Here is a 16382-nt window from a genome sequence, read left to right on the forward strand (position 1 = left end):
ATTCGCCTGCATTATTTATTAATTAGAAGGGGTTCGAGTTCTTAAGTTTATTTTGTATTTGCTGCTTAATTGCCTTGAATTAGCAAGCGGAGAAAACAATTTCAAAGGGGGGGGGTTTTGAAAAGTTTGATCGACTGGGGGGCTTGGAGCGGACTCACAAATATGCAAAAACAAAATGCTGCTTGTGACTTATGTTATGTACAAATTAGCAATTAACAATTGACGATTCATTTAAATCATTCAGAGACCAAAATGCGAAAATAAAAACTATTTTTTATAGAAAAAAAAAACTAAAAACTAGAGGGAAAAGTTTTCTTTAATTGGAGAGCCTATAAAAGGGGCCTTTCAGATACTCACAGGCCTCAAAAGTGTGCCAGCCATGAAGGTGAACGGTCAAAAGGTTAAGGAAGTGAAAATACAGGAGGAACTGCCCGAATCCCGGCAAGCCTTCAGGAATCTCTTCAACTGCTTCTATGCCTTGGGTATGCAGGCTCCGGATGGCAGTCGTCCGACGAGGAGCACCACCTGGAGGCGAATCTATCGCTGCTTCTCGGTGGTCATGTATGTGTGGCAATTGCTGTTGGTGCCCACCTGCTTTGTGATCAGCTATCGGTATATGGGAGGAATGGAGATCACCCAGGTGCTGACCTCCGCTCAGGTGGCCATCGATGCGGTCATCCTGCCGGCCAAGATTGTGGCCTTGGCCTGGAATCTACCATTGCTGCGGAGGGCGGAGCACCACCTGGCCTCCTTGGATGCGAGGTGCCGGGATCGGGAGGAGTTCCAGCTGATCATTGAGGGGGTGAGGTTTTGCAATCGCCTGGTCTGGTTCTACCAGATCTGCTATGCCATCTACTCCTCCTCGACCTTTGTGTGCGCCTTTCTCCTGGGCCAGCCGCCATATGCCCTTTACTTACCTGGCCTGGACTGGCAGCGTTCCCAGTTGCAGTTCTGCATTCAGGCCTGGATCGAGTTCATCATCATGAACTGGACGTGCCTGCATCAGGCCAGCGATGATGTCTATGCCGTAATCTATCTGTATGTGGTGCGAATCCAAGTGCAATTGCTGGCCAGAAGGGTGGAGAGATTGGGCCGGGATGCCAAGCTGGGGCAGATGGAGATCTTTCCCGACGAGCGGCGACAGGAGGAGAACTGTGAGGAGCTGCAGCGTTGCATTCTGGATCACCAGACGGTGCTCCAGCTGCTGGGCTGCGTCAGCCCTGTGATCTCGAGGACCATATTCGTCCAGTTCCTGATCACCGCCGCCATCATGGGCACCACCATGATCAACATCTTCATTTTCGCCAATACGAACACCAAGATAGCCTCGATCATCTACCTGATGGCGGTGACCCTGCAGACGGCTCCTTGCTGCTACCAGGCCACCTCGCTGATGCTGGACAACGAGAAGCTGGCCCTGGCCATCTTCCAGTGCCAGTGGCTGGGCCAGAGCGCCCGGTTCCGCAAGATGCTCCTCTACTACCTCCATCGCGCCCAGCAGCCCATCAAGCTGACGGCCATGAAGCTGTTCCCCATCAACCTGGCCACCTACTTCAGTGTAAGTACGGGGAACTTTCTTTAAGGCATCATTAGAAAAAGGAGGAAATTGTATATATGGCAAAATGTTGGGGAACTTTAGGGAAAATTTAATTTTTTGACCAATTTTCTCATTTTTTTGTTGGTTTTTCATTCGTAGCTTAGGCAAATGAAGGCGTACATCAAAAAGACCGACTGTTTTGAACAGCTTGCTAGATATGCTAACAATCCCTATCACTTTAAGGAAAATTTATTTTTGGACCAGTTTTAGCATTTTTTGTAAGGGGTTACCATCATATTTTTTGCAAAAAATGGCTCAAATCAAAAATTTCCAGGTTTAAATGCCAATGGATTGGAAATTAAACTACGAGTCCAACGAGGTATGACATTCCTCGTTTGGACCTTTATTTTTGTTATGACATCCAAAACACTGATTTTTTATGGTGGAAAAGTGGGATTGAAATTTTAGTCAAAAGTACACATTTTATATGCGGTTTTTCAATCGTAGTTTAGCCAAGTCTAGGCGTACAGCAAAAAGACCGACTGTTTCGAGCAGCTTGCACCAATGCTAATGATCCCCATCACTTTAAGAAAAATGTATTTTTGGCCAATTTTCGAATTTTTTGCAAGGGGTTACATCATGTTTTTTTTGCGAAAATTGGCCAGGTTTGAATGCCAATGGATTGGAAATTAAACTACGAGTCCAACAAGGTATGACATTCCTTATTTGGACCTTTATTTTTGTTATGGCATTCAAAACACTGATTTTTTATGCCGGAAAAGTGGGATTGAAATTTTAGTCAAAAATACTCATTTTTTTTTGCGGTTTTTTAATCGTAGTTTAGCCAAATCAAGGCGTACAGCAAAGAGACCGACTGTTTTGAGCAGCTTGTTAAAAATGCTAACGATCCCCTTCACTTTTAGGAAAATTTATTTTTTGACCAATTATCGCATTTTTTGTAAGGGGTTACATCATGTTTTTTTGCGAAAAATGGCTAAAATCAAACATTTCCAGGTTTGAATGCCAATGGATAGGAAATTTAGCCACGAATCCAACGAGGTATGACATTCCTTATTTTGACCTTTGTTTTTGTTGTGGCATCCAAAACACAGATTTTTTATGGCGGAATTCAGATTCAGATTTTATTCAAAAATACATTTAAGAATCAAGAAAATATTATTAATTAGAATTTTGAACCTTTAACACAGTTTAAATAAAATACTTATGTAATTCTCTTTCGTATTTTCAGATAGCCAAGTTCTCATTTTCGCTCTATACGCTCATCAAGGGGATGAATCTCGGCGAGCGATTCAACAAAACAAATTGAAGACCATTATCTTCGAGAGCACTGGGAAAGATATGTGATCGAATTAGATTCAATTTTAATATTGCATATTCTGCAACGGATAATCAGTGCAGGGTAGTCGAAAATGTTATTTTACTCACGATATCCTTGACCCCTAAATTTAAAAACAAACTGTGCCAACAAAATGGGACCTGCTTTCAATTTTTTAGCTATACGAAAACTTTTACCCCAGTGCATCACTCTTTGAGCCTTAACAGATTCTGAATTACAAGTGAAATCGATAATGATCGCTAATCGGGCAGAACAGAAGCTTGCTAACCACTGGATCTTATTGCCGCACCTTCCATTCCGAGATCCACAACCCTTGCCCACGTTTATTTATCCCAAGGCGAAGCACCTGCCAGGAGACCAGGTGCCTCTCCTCACCTCCATCGCCATCCCAGAACCACTCCTCCAACTCCACCTGGCCACCGATTTCTGGCCCAATTCGCAGTGGTGCCACACTTTGTAGTGCTTTACCGTTGACCGGATCACTCAGAGAAAAGTATTTATAAACAAAATTTAGAGATCAGTACAATATTTGAATTGCTTTTAAATACAACCTAAATTATTGGAACAATTTAATAATTTTTAATTATAGATTGAATAAAAAATAAAAATTGTAGTGAATATACGTTTACTCTGTGGTTATATTTTGACATCTCTACATCTAGATTAGATTATATGGTTTTAAAGCCTTTAGGAATTTCCTGATGGAGGGGATACCCATGGTATTCGGGATTTCGGAATTGAATATATAGTATGGCAATAATATTGAACATTTGATATCACATGATATTCTCATAATACCTATTATAAATTTAATCATATATCATATCTATTTTTGTAGATCGTCTTTGTATTCCCATTGTTTCAATGGGAGGACCTGCTGTTATAAAAGTATCAAGATCTTATAATACATTTCCCTCTGTGCAGGCCGTTGCCAAAGTGGAAAAGTGGAATGGAAAGGCTGGCTTTCCCAGTCTGGTTCTCGAATTCTGGCCAACTTGGAGATATTTCAAGCTGGCCAAATGTTCTTCTGCTCTCGAGCCGACAGGTTCTGCTTATTTTTCGGTTCGTCGCGAAGTTTTCTCGACTTGCGGATCGGATTCGCCACCCGAAAACCAACCTGCGAAAGAGTTTGATACATTTTTTTATGTTTTGTGATCAGTGATTGTGTTGTTTGTGATCCTGATTTGCGCTCATAAAAGAAAAATGCCCAACTGAAGATCATCGGGATGGTAAGTGTGGAACAGAACTATAGTATTTATATCTCGTATGTTTCGGCCCAAGCCAGACATTTGCATCCAGATCCAGCAGATCCAGTTTCTGGCTGCTCTTGGACTTGGCCTTCGCCTATTTTCACTTAGTGGGCCAACAGGTTTTCCTTTTGGCATGTGCCACATTCGCTGAAAGTAAACCACTAAAAAAATAAATGAGAACGCAAGGAGTACACTCGAAATCTAGAACAACCATTTTATTTTATAAGCTCCTACGATTTCAAAAGGCGTTACGAACTACTGAATTGCGCTCCAAATAAAATATAGGCCCTGGTAATAGTTTATCGAGGAATAAGCTTATACTTATTATAGTAGATATAATATGATATTGGTATGATATAATATAAAAGTGATAAGCTTATAAGCAATATTAATATTTAAAATTTTAAAGAATTTAGCCATATTAATTTAAAATCAAATAAGTATTTGCTGAATTATAGGAATTATATGGGCATCCCAGTATGCTATATTGTAAGTTCAAAATTTGAATGGAGAAGTAGGCCAGTATTCTTGTGTAAATCAACATTCAAACGCATTCGTTCAGAACCTACAGCTAGGTTTTCCTAACCAGACCAAATCCAAGTTGCTACTTCAGGCGCTTGAACAAAATTTCACTTGCAATCTCCCATTGGAGATTGGATCCTTGAAGGACATCGAACACCATCACCACCGTTCATCAGTAACACCATCATCATAATGTATCGCCGGATCCGCTCGAGTGCCCAATCGCCACTACCCATTCGCCGTCGTCGTTTGCGAAGCGGCTTGGAGCCGCCCACTGGAAATCCCGAGGACGACCGTATGTGCTGGATTTGTCTCAATAGCGACGAGGATCAGCCTCGCCGAGATTGGCTGCATCCGTGTCGCTGTCGCGGGACCAATAAGTGGGTGCACGAGGCGTGCCTGAGTCGTTGGGTCGACGAGAAGCAGATCCAGGCACCGGATGTCCCAGTTACGTGCACCCAGTGCCGCACGCAGTACATTATAGTGATGCCACCACAATGTCGCTTTGATGCTCTACTGGAGCTATTGGACAAGTTCTACGAGCGCCTGTGTCCCAGTGTTCTGATGGGCATCCTGGCGTCCACCGTCTACTTCTCGGCCGTGACCTATGGAGCACTGACTCTGCTCGAAGTGTCGGGCTTTGAGACGGGCATGCGTATCCTCCAGGAGGATCCCACCTTGCTAATGATCCTGCTGCCGTCGGTGCCGGCACTCCTGCTTCTGGGCAGGATGGTGCGTTGGGATGATACCGTGATCCGTTGGCTGCGTCGTCACAATCGCTTGGGCGTTCCAGCCGCCCATCTGGACGCAATGGGCGAACCACTGCCCGGTGCGCCGCTGGATGATGAGTACTTCGATCAGCTGGAGCGCGATCATGCGGACTCCGATGGCCAACTGGGCGGTGCCCTGGCCACCGAGCATCTGGGGCGCGCCTCCACCAGCTTTTGCATCGCCCTCAGTCTGCCCTCCGTCGCCGTGATACTGGGCCAGAGCCTCTTCGGACGCCTGTTCGAGTGCAACAAGCCGCTGGCCATCTTCCTGGGCGGCATGTCCTTCGTGGCCACCAAGGGAATGGCCAGTGTCTATTTGCGACAGTCGCAGTATCAGCGCAAGCGCTACAGATTCGTGATGGACTACACTCCGGAGAATATTTCACAGACTAATCGTAATCGCAATCGTAATGCGAATGCAGTTCAGAGGAACTAAGCCAGTCCATCTGGAACCCACCTTGGTTATTTATTTTTTATGATGGAACAAATCCAATCATCAGCCATAGCATATTTTAATAAATATTTGACAAGTTCTCGAAACTAGTCACAAAAAAAGAGCCGAAATACTGTCTTGTAAATACCTATTTATTTTTTGGTAACTGCCTTAGATTTATGTTTACTATCTGTTATTACGAAAATCGTTCTTTAAGCCCCAATCTTTTATGATCCCAAGTACTCCAAGTGATATTTAAATTATTATACTGATAAAGAAATTACTGAATCCATTAATGTCATAGTCAATTTAAATATTTTCACTTTAAAGATTTACCCTGTGATTATAATATAAAAACTATTTTTCATTAAACTTGGAAACTCTAAGTATATTTTAGACCTTGTTGGAAATATTTTCAATTTGAATCATTCAATTCATTATGTTTATGTATTTAATGCAAAAAGTATAAAATGTCGAAATCAAATTGGAGATATTTATTTTTACTATTCCATTTTCTTATCGCTATACCCAATCCTAGCCTTTAAAGAAACTTTGAAAGAACTGAATTTAGCCACATATTTATTAACAATTGATAAAGAAAAATCGAAACATCAAGTAGCTCCAGGTCGCTGGAGTCATCGTCTCCGGGACTTTACCTGGCCGAGATCAAGGATCCAGCCAGAAATCTAAAAACAGTCTTAAATCCCAAGTATTCCCATAGTCTGTATTATAAATATTCATATAGATGGGAGCTATAGGGCGGCTAGGGCCCGCTTGAAGGCTCCCCACTTGTCTCCCACATGCCTTGCCCATCCCAAAATCCTGGCACGGGATCTCTGGGCCAGCGAAGGACCAGTGTTCTCCACCTCGATGCGTCTGCCCGGCCAGGCGTACATTATTTTGGCGGCCACCGACTCGTCGAAGAGGAGCAGATAGCAGGGCCTCAGGCCCACCGATTCCTGGACAAAGTACTCCAAGAAGTGCTTCTCCGGCGAATGGGCAATGGACTCGTCCAACTCCGGTGGCAATTGGCAAATCACCAGAGCCCTTTGCGGTGAAGTCAGGATGGAGTTCCGCCAGCACAGTGGGTTCTCCGACTTCTCCTCACCCGGAGAGGATCGGGAGGGCGAGGGCTGCTCCTCCGCCTGTGCCTGGACTTTCGGCTCCTCCTCCTCCGGCGGCGGCGGCGGCGGCGGCGGCAGTGATGGCAAATCCACCTCTTCGCAGTGAACCAAAGCCGTTTCCGGTTGGGCATACAAACGGATGGGTACACCTGGTGGATGCTCCAGGCTGCCAGTGGCCAGGAAACGATACAGATACTTGAATGGCAAGCCCAGAAAGGCATAACTGGGCTTGGCACTTGGAGCCTCCCATCGCCCCTGTTTATCCTTTTCATAGCTGATGCTCAGCAGATGACCGGGCTCCAAGGTGGGACGTGCCAATCCCAAGACCCGGCAGAGTCGTCGCAAATGCAATCCCGACATGCGACGCAAAGTGGGCGATGAGGGCGTGGCCACCAGGAGCCAGTGCAGCAAGTGTAGGGCCTCCACATCATCGGTTGTCAAATCGGCATACTGCTCGTCGGCACTGGGGCTGTCCAGCATGAGGCGACACGATGGCCAATTGTCGGCGACGGAGCGACGCAGTCGATCCACTTGACAGCCAGAGCCGGGCTTGGCCTGGAATTGCGGCGGCACCGGGATGAGGGTCCGCTCGTGATCCTGGCTACTGGCCGCCGCCGTAAAGATCAGTAGACGAATGTCACTGGCATGCGGTTGTCCTCGCAGTGCCTCCCGAACCTCATCCATTAGCCGCTGGAGGGTAATCAACCAGGTTGATGCCGGCGGAGCCACCTTTTCCTTGCTTCTTGGAAAGAGGATTATTATCCATAAACTGGCGATGAAAACCAATGCTTACTTAAAGACCAAAACGGTATCCATCGCCTCGTTATCCGGTGATTTTGTCCTGGATTGACTGGGTCTGGCCACGGTCGCCGGCATTGATCGTTGGACGAGCATTGGATTGAGGCTGGTGGGTACCATCGCCATCGGAACTGGCGTGTCCATCTCCGGCTGCGATTTTCACTTGCACCACAATGCCAAACGAATCCGAAAGTTCGCTTAAACTCTTTACAATTTTGACAAAGCGAATGTGGTTTCGAAAATTGGAAAACTCAACTGAGAGCTACTTTGATGAAATGTTGTGCGATCAAAATTGAAACTGGAAAAACCAGGAGTAAACAGTTCAAGTGTCTTTGTTATGGGTAAATAATATAATAATCATAAAATTATATCGTTATATTTGGGTACTTCAAAAACTTAATTCAGTTTGCATTTAAAGATACGTTGGGTGTATGTACATATGGTTTAACTCTTTCTTAGTTAAAACCTAACTTTAGATTATACCTTTATTTTCTTATAAATATAGGTATCTATAAAATAATAAAATACATCAAATAAATAGTTGAATTTGCAAAAATCAACCATTTTATTTGTTAAAGAATATTACTTTCTTTTTGCTTATCGGCTTAAGTTTTTGTGACGCAACTGTTTGCGAGATCAACAAATATAGTGCTTACGAAGAAAAAACGGAATGCAATGAGTGCGTAAATACCTAGTATTCAGATTCAGATTATAGCGTATTGAAATGAGAGACTCCGAGGAAAAACGAAAGCAGCGATTACAATACGATGACATTGAAGCCAACTGACAGGAAGTATTTACGAGTACTTTACAAGCTCCAAAACAGACGGGCCCCTCTGTTGCAAACTGCACAACAATCAATAGTAAATAATAATAACACAAATATTTATTTATATTCGATTGCGTCAGGCTCGGGTTTTGATTATGATTCTTGACCTAGACCCCCTAGTGTGTTGTATTTGTATGCCTAACCACACATAAAGAAACAAGGATATGAAAATATAAAGCATATTTTGATTTCTTATCTCAAATTAATATACATTATCAATTAAGATAATCTTTAGTATGACATTTTACATATATGTAGATTTTTTTAAATGGTGCCCGTACCATATAATTTGCATCTATTTATTGGAATAACGAAAAACAAAGATCTATTTCAAATAGGCAATATAATAACTTCTTACCATATATTGGGAATTAACCTTAGTCATTGGAATAGCCCTCAGAACAAAATTTGTTTTTCAATTATATATTCACATTCTAATTCTAATACTTTGGACTCGGACTCAACCAATGAGACTTCTTGACCCCTGGACGTATCTGTAGCTTTTTTTAAATGGTACCCATACCATATAATTTGAATCCATTTATTGGAATAACCAAAAAACAAAGATCTATTTCAAATAGCCAATCATATAACATCTTATCATATATTGGGAATTAATCCTAATCATTGGAATAGCCCGCAAATAGAGATGTTTTTCAATCTTCAAATATATTTATTCTAATACTTTGGACTTGGAGTCGACCAAGCAGACTTCTTGACCCATGGACGCTTCTTCCACAACCTGACGACCAGACCAGACCATGACGCATCTGACCCAGAACGCCAAGTGGTAGCCAATTGAGAGGCGGGCTGCGAATCAGGGGTCGCCTGGTCATCTGAAGGGGCAACAGCTACGTCAATGCGATGAACACAGTCCAGACATACGTCTATACTGGGTGGATGGATGCTGATACCGAGAGCACGGGCAAAGTACGACATTCCACGCCGGACTGCCGGATTCTAGAGCTCGTACTTACAAAATACCTATATGTATATACACACACATGTTTAGGGTTTTTAGTCTTTGGAAATTCCTTTTATTAAATTACTACGTCTACAACTAATTACATACAGTGCTTATAGGGTATCTACGGGGTCTACAGCTAGTTAAAAACTTGGTTTTCTGGCAGCCTATATTTGATCCGTCGGCCTTAACTAGATTGATTGACTACAGCTAAGTGTTTATCGTATCGACTACTACGCATTATAATAGCACTTGAAAGTCATATACATATGTAGGTATACGGCTTAATACATAGACGGGTGTCTCTTGCTATCTCTCCTTCTCTAAGTACGGATGATGATGGTGTATGGTGTTTTGCCATGCTTTCCCATTAAGTTTGAAACTCAATTGCAGCACTCTGGGGCGGTTTGTTCGCTTCTTATAAGGGCAGGCGACTTTGGGATACCCCAATCCTGCCGGTCATTGTGCGATAACTGGAAATATTGCACAAAAACAAGTTATAGTTATAGTCATTACGAATTTAAGCAAAGTCTACAAGCATGTTTTATATAGCATAGTTTCAGAAAAATGTTTATGAGATATTTGGGTATTTAAATATTTTCTTAAAACCTTTGATTATGTCTCTTGGTTTCTATATATAATATAGAATATTGCTTTGCTTTTAATACTATTTAGATGAATATGTCAGTTCCAACTTGTAAAAAGAAATAAGTCATTTTACATACATATGAATCAAAGCTTCTCGAAATTTCTGAAATGCGTTATTTCTGAGTAAGGACTGTTTCAACTTTTAGTAATGATAAGGGTGTTGAGATAAATGTAATATAAGCATTTTTCAGTCATAATTCTGAATAATATCTCAGTTAACATTTTGTTGAAAATGGGTTTTATAATTTTCGAAAAAATGGTATGGGGTTTGTAACCAACATGGACCCACCTAGGACTCTTAGAACCGCTTGTTGTTGCGCAGGAAGGCCTTGTGGCGCAACTCCTCCTTGAGGCAGGGATCGGATTCCTTCCCAGAGCCGCCGCGCTGGACGCACACGGTCTCCACCTTCAGGCCAAAGCATTGCGTCTGGACGACATTGAAGAACAGCTTCCCAATGGCGTTCGCATCCTCGTCGCCGGCCATCTTCAGGCAGGTGCGGAATCGCAGGTCACAGCTGCAGTGGGACAGGGTGTAGGGGCGGTAGTTGAAGAGATCATAGCGATTGGACATCCCGTCGATCCACATCTTGCAGTGGTCGTGCTTCCGGCAGCACTTGTCCGCCTTGGAGGCGCCACCCAGGTCGTTGTAGGTTCCATTGGCCAGGTTGCCGCGTCCGCACCACCGCGTGTTGGGTGCGATTAGCCAGTCCGAGAGCTGCCTCCGCTCACGACGACGCACTGCAGCACTGTTGTGACTATGTGTGTGGACTTGGGATAGGGGTTCCGTTTCGTTTTCGGTTTCGGTTTCGGTTTGGGGGTCGTGCGATCTGGCGGCCAAGTGCTTGGCATCCGTCCCGGGAACAACGCACAGCTGCCAGGTCGCCAAAATCACCAGTGGCATCAGAACGTAGATAGTGCTTTGGTTCGGGATCCACATCGTGTCGGTGTCTACGTTTTATTTTTTTTTTTGGTTTAGCGCCCGGTGTCGGAAACTGATTGCTCTCCAATCAAAAAACCACTGCCGTTTTATATGCTCGCCCACCGCCGCCAAATCGAAACGGACGCGTTCACACTGGGCCGCATTTCGCGGTCGGATGCAGAATGTCGATAGGTCTTACTTTATTTATTTATTTATTTATATAAAGCTAACTTGGAAGTACAACCTAAAAGCACTAAGCACTAGAAGCTATGTAATATTTCAAATGTAAATCACTGATACTTTTGATGCATTATATGGATAGAAGGTCATTTCCTAAAAAACTTTAAACTACGCATTTACTCAATAATAGCTATGGACAATAGGTTCCCTTTAAAATATTGGCTTTAATGGTTCTTTTTTTCGTTTCCTTTAAAATACATACTTTTTAAGATACATTTATTAAATGTATTCAAAAAACTACTAAACAAACTTTTTGGAAGTGCCTATAAATTGCTTCTAAAAGTCTAAAATAAGTTGGAAAAATTAAAAATATTCCCTAGCCTAAAATTTTACAAATAAATATCCCATTTAAAATTTTTTCAAAATATAAATAACTTAATTAGCTTTCTGCCTATCGAAAGTGGCGCCCGCGCAGTGTGAACATGTGTGTTTGCGTTTTTTTCACGCCCCGCCAGTGTTGCACAACCGCCGACGGATACACAGCTGTTTCGAGGAGTCATGGTTGAAAATTACCTATTAAACTAAATTAGTTAATTAAAAACGATAGCCAGCCGGTGGCCAGAGGAGCAGCAACGATGCAGCGAGTCCAGGCGGAGCACAAGTCAGCTAGGGTGCACCAGCATCCACACACGCACGCACATTCACACAGTTTGCAGCAGCCGGAGGAGAAGGAGCACAACAGCAATGAGACGACGACCACATCCACGTCGAATGCCCGGATTGCGGCCAGCAGCAGTGCCACGCCCACAGTGGGGACAGCGGGCGGAGGAGCCAGCGGAGCACCCACTCCACCCAAGAGTCTGGCCCTCAACCGGAACCACCACTATGCTCCCGGTTCAGACACTTCCGGGGACCAGGAGGAGGAGCTGCTGGACTCGCGCTACGAGTGCGCCATCTGCATCGATTGGCTAAATGAACCGGTGCTGACCTCGTGCGGCCATCGATTCTGCCGCAGCTGCCTCACCGCCTGGATGCAGAAGAACAACCAGTGCTGTCCCATGGACAACAAGCGCCTGTCCGCCGAGCACGACATCTTCCCGGACAACTATACACGCCGCGAAATTGAGCAATTGAAGCGCGATTGCCCCAACTCCTCGCTGGGCTGTTCGGTGGTGGCCTCGCCCATCGAACTGCACCGCCACCTGCCCAGTTGTCCCTACAGGAGGCAACAGGAACCGCAGGAGGAGAAGTGCCCGTTTGCCAAGATCAAGTGCGATTTTGTGGGCCGGCCGGAGACGAACCAGTTGGAGGAGCACCTCAAGGCAGACATGCCGCATCACATGCAGCTAATGCTGCAGGCCTTCCAGCAGACAGCCATCGCCACCTGGCAGCCGCACAAGCCGAGCACCAGTGGCAGCGCCGTGGAGAATGGACATGGACAGCAGCAGCAACTGCCGCCTCCGCCACAATATGCCAATGGTGTGGATGAGCAGATTGTGCAAACAATGTACCAGAGGATTGTGGTCCTAGAGCAGAGGACACGTGAGCAGGAAACGCGACTGGAGAACCTACAGATGCAACTACGTCTGGCACGCCAACAAGCGCCCGTGGATCCACGCTATAGCAATGGAACGATTGTGTGGCGCATTGAGCACTTTGGAGCCTTGGTGGCACGCCTGCGGGCCAATGCCAACAATCTGGAGTACTCACACCAGTGCTATACCTCGCCGCATGGCTACAAGTTCTGTGCCCGGCTAAACATACAGCCGAGGAAGCCGCATGTGCTGAGCTTGCATGTGCATCTGATGCAGTCGGAGAACGACTACCATTTGGACTGGCCCTTCAAGGGACGCATCAAGTTGTGCATGGTCCATCCGGCGGATGTGACGTTGTCGCAGCACGACACCATCATGACCAAGCCGGAGATACTGGCCTTCCATCAGCCGCGCGAGGCGATCAGCACGCGGGGATTCGGCTTTCTCGAGTATGCCAACATATCGAACATCATTCAGCTGGGATTCTGCGCCGACGACCGGCTGCTCATCAAGATAGAAATCAATATTGTCTGAGATGCAACGAAGGAAACCGGAAACTTAAGTCTTCCGATTACGTTACGTTCACGGCAAGGTGGATCGAATCGTAGGGCATTAAGGTAATCTGTGCAAGTAGGAACGAAAGTCAACAATTTGTCAGAAAAATTAACATATTTAGCTATTCCCATGTTAGACAGAATTCATCTGTTTATCTTTTTGATATCTTACGTTTACTGCAGTGAGTGTGGTAATTTACAAAGATAGTCCCAGATAAACCCGCTTGAAGGGAGTGCTAGTTAAGGCTTGACCTACTATCACCAGGCAAAATAACTTAGAACTACAGATAACCAGGCGACCCTGCGATTTGTGTGGACTTACTCGATCCACTTTCGTGAACACGTACGCCAACGTACAATATGCAATAACCAATAGCTCACACGTATATATTTTATATAGATCTATATATAGTATACAAGCGACCGCTAATAGTCACCGTCTAGCAGGCATCACATAAAGCAATTTCGATGATATTCCAATTACTAATCGATATTATCTATCCTAGAACTATTCCTTATTCTCATTTATATTACTAGTTTTTAATTTCTGTCTTAGCAAGCAAATGTAATTGCAGATCACGTAAAAAAACTGGGGAAATTAGATCTATAATTAGAAATCTGTATTGAACTTGGATTTCCCCGTGATCCCTTATCAATGCACTTACACACTTAATTAATCTTCAGTTTTCAAAACATTCTCATCAATTTGATTGAATTTAACTTTTAGTAACTGAGTACGTCCATTAGGTACAAATACCGACAATTTTTTTATATCTAGGTTACTTAATATTCAATTTAGAATTATGCTAGGTTTAAAATCTTCAGTTTAGCGTTTGGAAAAACTAATGAGTGAGCCAACCAGCGCTTAGAATTTAAAATATGTACCTTTTTCAAACAACGAAGGAGCCAGAAAAAATATTTTAGCCTCCGTTTATGAAATCCAATTTGATTTGGAAAAAAACAAAGGCTGTATGTACTTATTATTTTACCCCAATATTTAACTTAGACCATAACAATACGTACTATGTTTAGTGCTAGGGAGCTCGGGTAGAACGCACACCCTGGCATAGATCGAAACCCAGTTCGGTCTGGGTTCTGACCGCTGACGGAATGGACCCTTTTCCGGTTAGGGAATCCCAATAAAGGACATTTTTGTACCGCCAATCAATTGTTTTATATTTTGTACTCCAGTGGAGGACAATAGGGCGACCGGGCGTTCGTATAAAACAATATCCAATCTTCATCTTAACATTTTATTGATTTTCTTGAAAATTAAAACTTTTCTGGTATTCGTTATGGCGCATTTTGGTGCTTGTTGCTTAACTAAATCTAAACCTAATCCTATCCAGCAGCTCAGTTAGCCAGGCGCCAAGTGGCGGGGGCGCTTTCGGTCTGCTCAACCAGCTGCTCCTCCACATCAAGGTCGATGGCCATGGTGATGGTGGTGTTCGGCGGTGTCTTGCCCTCGATCACCTCGATGGTGACTGACTGCGGCAGAGGTTTAACAGCTGTCTTAACTCTCCCCGGATCGTGGCTACGCATGTGAGCGTTTAGGCCGCCGGATTGGGCGAAAGTCTTGCCGCACAGCTTGCATTCGTACTTGCGCTTCTCCGAGTGGAGCAATTTGTGCACCCGCAGCGCCTTCTTCCTTTGGAACGTCGAACCGCAAATGTCGCAAGCGAAGGGTCGCAAATTGGTGTGCGAAACAGCATGGACATTGAGGTCATGGAAGCTATAGAAGGCCTTGCCGCAAACGCCGCATTTGGCCGGCCTTTCGCCCGTGTGGCGACGCATGTGGGCCGTTAGCACGCCCCGATCCCGGCAAGGTCGTCCGCAGATCTCGCAAATGCAGGGCATGCGACCCGTATGACAGATGCTGTGCGAGGACAGCTCCTTCTGCGTGTAAAAGGTGGCATCGCAGTCCGGACACTTGTGCGGCTTGATGCCAGTGTGCCGCAGGCGGTGGGTCATCATGTTGCCCGACTGGGTGAAGGGCTTGCCGCAGATGTCGCAAACGATGCCGGTGTGCTTCCAGCGATGGCCGCGCAGATCGCGTTCCGTGCGAAACGTTTGGTTGCAGCCCTCCTCCTCGCATTTGTACTCCTGCGGCGGGCCATTCCGCTTCCTGGGACCGTTTACGGAGGCATCGCTGTGCTTCAAGCGGCGATGGGTCGTCAGGCTGCGCCTGCTTGAGTACGCTCGGTCGCACTGATCGCATTGGAAGAGCATATCCTTAGTGTCGTCGCTGGGCTGAGTGGACTCATCGTCATCCGAATCGCTGTCCTCTTGGTCCTCCTCGTGGCCATCATCGTTGTCGCCCATCCAGTCGGGATCCATGTCCAGCAAATCCTCCTGGGTCTCGTACAGTGTTTTCTTCATCGCCGCCGCCCGCTGGAGATGTTGGCGCGCAGCACTCTCCTCCTCTTCCACCTCCTTTTCCGCCTCGGTGTCCATGCTTGGCCCATCCACATGGTCGTCGGCAATCTCCTCGCTTATCTGCGATTCGCTGGCGTCCTGGGCAATGGGATCGCTCTGGGGCTTGACGGCGGATTCCTGGGTGGCACAGTGCCCGGTGAGGTGCTTCGTCCGGAAGTGTTCCGGAAAGCTGTCCAAAGCAAAGCGCTGGCTGCACAGCCCGCAGCAGACGCCCCAGGAGGCGGGTGCACTGAAGAGCACCTCGCCGCACCGGACATTGTGGTACCCACCGGGCACATCCGCCCGTGGCAGAAGCTTGATCATCTTGGCGGATGCGGATTACTGGCTCCGGCGTTAAAGTGTTCCTACCATCGGATTGGCGTCGCTTTTTTTTTTTTTAAATTGGTGGGAGTGGGCTTGTTATCAGCTGGTGGCCAGTGTTGGCTAACTGCTGGTGGTATCGAGCTTCCTTGAAAAGAGGCGCCAATTTTGAAGTCGTAATATCAAAGCTTGACTTAATGTTAAAATAAAAGTCCAAGAAACATGT

The 16382-nt window shown here is 45.3% G+C and overlaps 6 protein-coding genes across 7 annotated transcripts; 3 read left to right on the forward strand and 3 right to left on the reverse strand.

Annotated features, from left to right (window-relative positions):
* The first annotated feature begins 379 nt into the window (after window positions 1-379).
* LOC119555819 (odorant receptor 7a) lies at window positions 380-3393 on the forward strand. Its single transcript, XM_037867436.1, has 2 exons — window positions 380-1558; window positions 2787-3393. The coding sequence occupies exons 1-2, from the start codon at window positions 380-382 to the stop codon at window positions 2862-2864; spliced, it is 1257 nt and encodes a 418-aa protein (XP_037723364.1). The 3' UTR covers window positions 2865-3393.
* A 1280-nt stretch (window positions 3394-4673) lies between these two features.
* On the forward strand, window positions 4674-5989 carry LOC119557028 (E3 ubiquitin-protein ligase MARCHF5). Its single transcript, XM_037869572.1, has one exon. The coding sequence runs from the start codon at window positions 4859-4861 to the stop codon at window positions 5870-5872; it is 1014 nt and encodes a 337-aa protein (XP_037725500.1). The 5' UTR covers window positions 4674-4858; the 3' UTR covers window positions 5873-5989.
* Window positions 5990-6431: 442 nt separating this feature from the next.
* LOC119556948 lies at window positions 6432-8064 on the reverse strand. 2 transcript variants are annotated; one of them, XM_037869445.1, is made up of 2 exons: window positions 7787-8064; window positions 6432-7735 (listed from the first exon to the last, which is right to left on the reverse strand). In XM_037869445.1, the coding sequence occupies exons 1-2, from the start codon at window positions 7933-7935 to the stop codon at window positions 6622-6624; spliced, it is 1263 nt and encodes a 420-aa protein (XP_037725373.1). In that variant the 5' UTR covers window positions 7936-8064; the 3' UTR covers window positions 6432-6621. The 2 variants fall into 2 exon arrangements, with proteins under 2 accessions (XP_037725373.1, XP_037725375.1); XM_037869447.1 differs by having other exon boundaries at window positions 6432-7732; window positions 7787-8061.
* Window positions 8065-9627: 1563 nt separating this feature from the next.
* Window positions 9628-11254, reverse strand: LOC119555845 (acidic phospholipase A2 PA4). Its single transcript, XM_037867473.1, has 2 exons — window positions 10522-11254; window positions 9628-10057 (listed from the first exon to the last, which is right to left on the reverse strand). Exon 1 carries the CDS (start codon window positions 11167-11169, stop codon window positions 10531-10533), a length of 639 nt encoding a protein of 212 aa, XP_037723401.1. The 5' UTR covers window positions 11170-11254; the 3' UTR covers window positions 9628-10057; window positions 10522-10530.
* Window positions 11255-11849: 595 nt separating this feature from the next.
* Window positions 11850-14584, forward strand: LOC119555840 (TNF receptor-associated factor 6). The gene has a single exon (XM_037867469.1). The coding sequence runs from the start codon at window positions 11967-11969 to the stop codon at window positions 13398-13400; it is 1434 nt and encodes a 477-aa protein (XP_037723397.1). The 5' UTR covers window positions 11850-11966; the 3' UTR covers window positions 13401-14584.
* Window positions 14585-14657: 73 nt separating this feature from the next.
* Window positions 14658-16260, reverse strand: LOC119555841 (zinc finger protein 493). Its single transcript, XM_037867470.1, has one exon. The coding sequence runs from the start codon at window positions 16157-16159 to the stop codon at window positions 14774-14776; it is 1386 nt and encodes a 461-aa protein (XP_037723398.1). The 5' UTR covers window positions 16160-16260; the 3' UTR covers window positions 14658-14773.
* Between the last annotated feature and the right edge of the window lie 122 nt (window positions 16261-16382).

The sequence above is a fragment of the Drosophila subpulchrella genome, chromosome X, assembly GCF_014743375.2.
Source record: "Drosophila subpulchrella strain 33 F10 #4 breed RU33 chromosome X, RU_Dsub_v1.1 Primary Assembly, whole genome shotgun sequence".
In the NCBI taxonomy this organism is placed as follows: domain Eukaryota; kingdom Metazoa; phylum Arthropoda; class Insecta; order Diptera; family Drosophilidae; genus Drosophila; species Drosophila subpulchrella.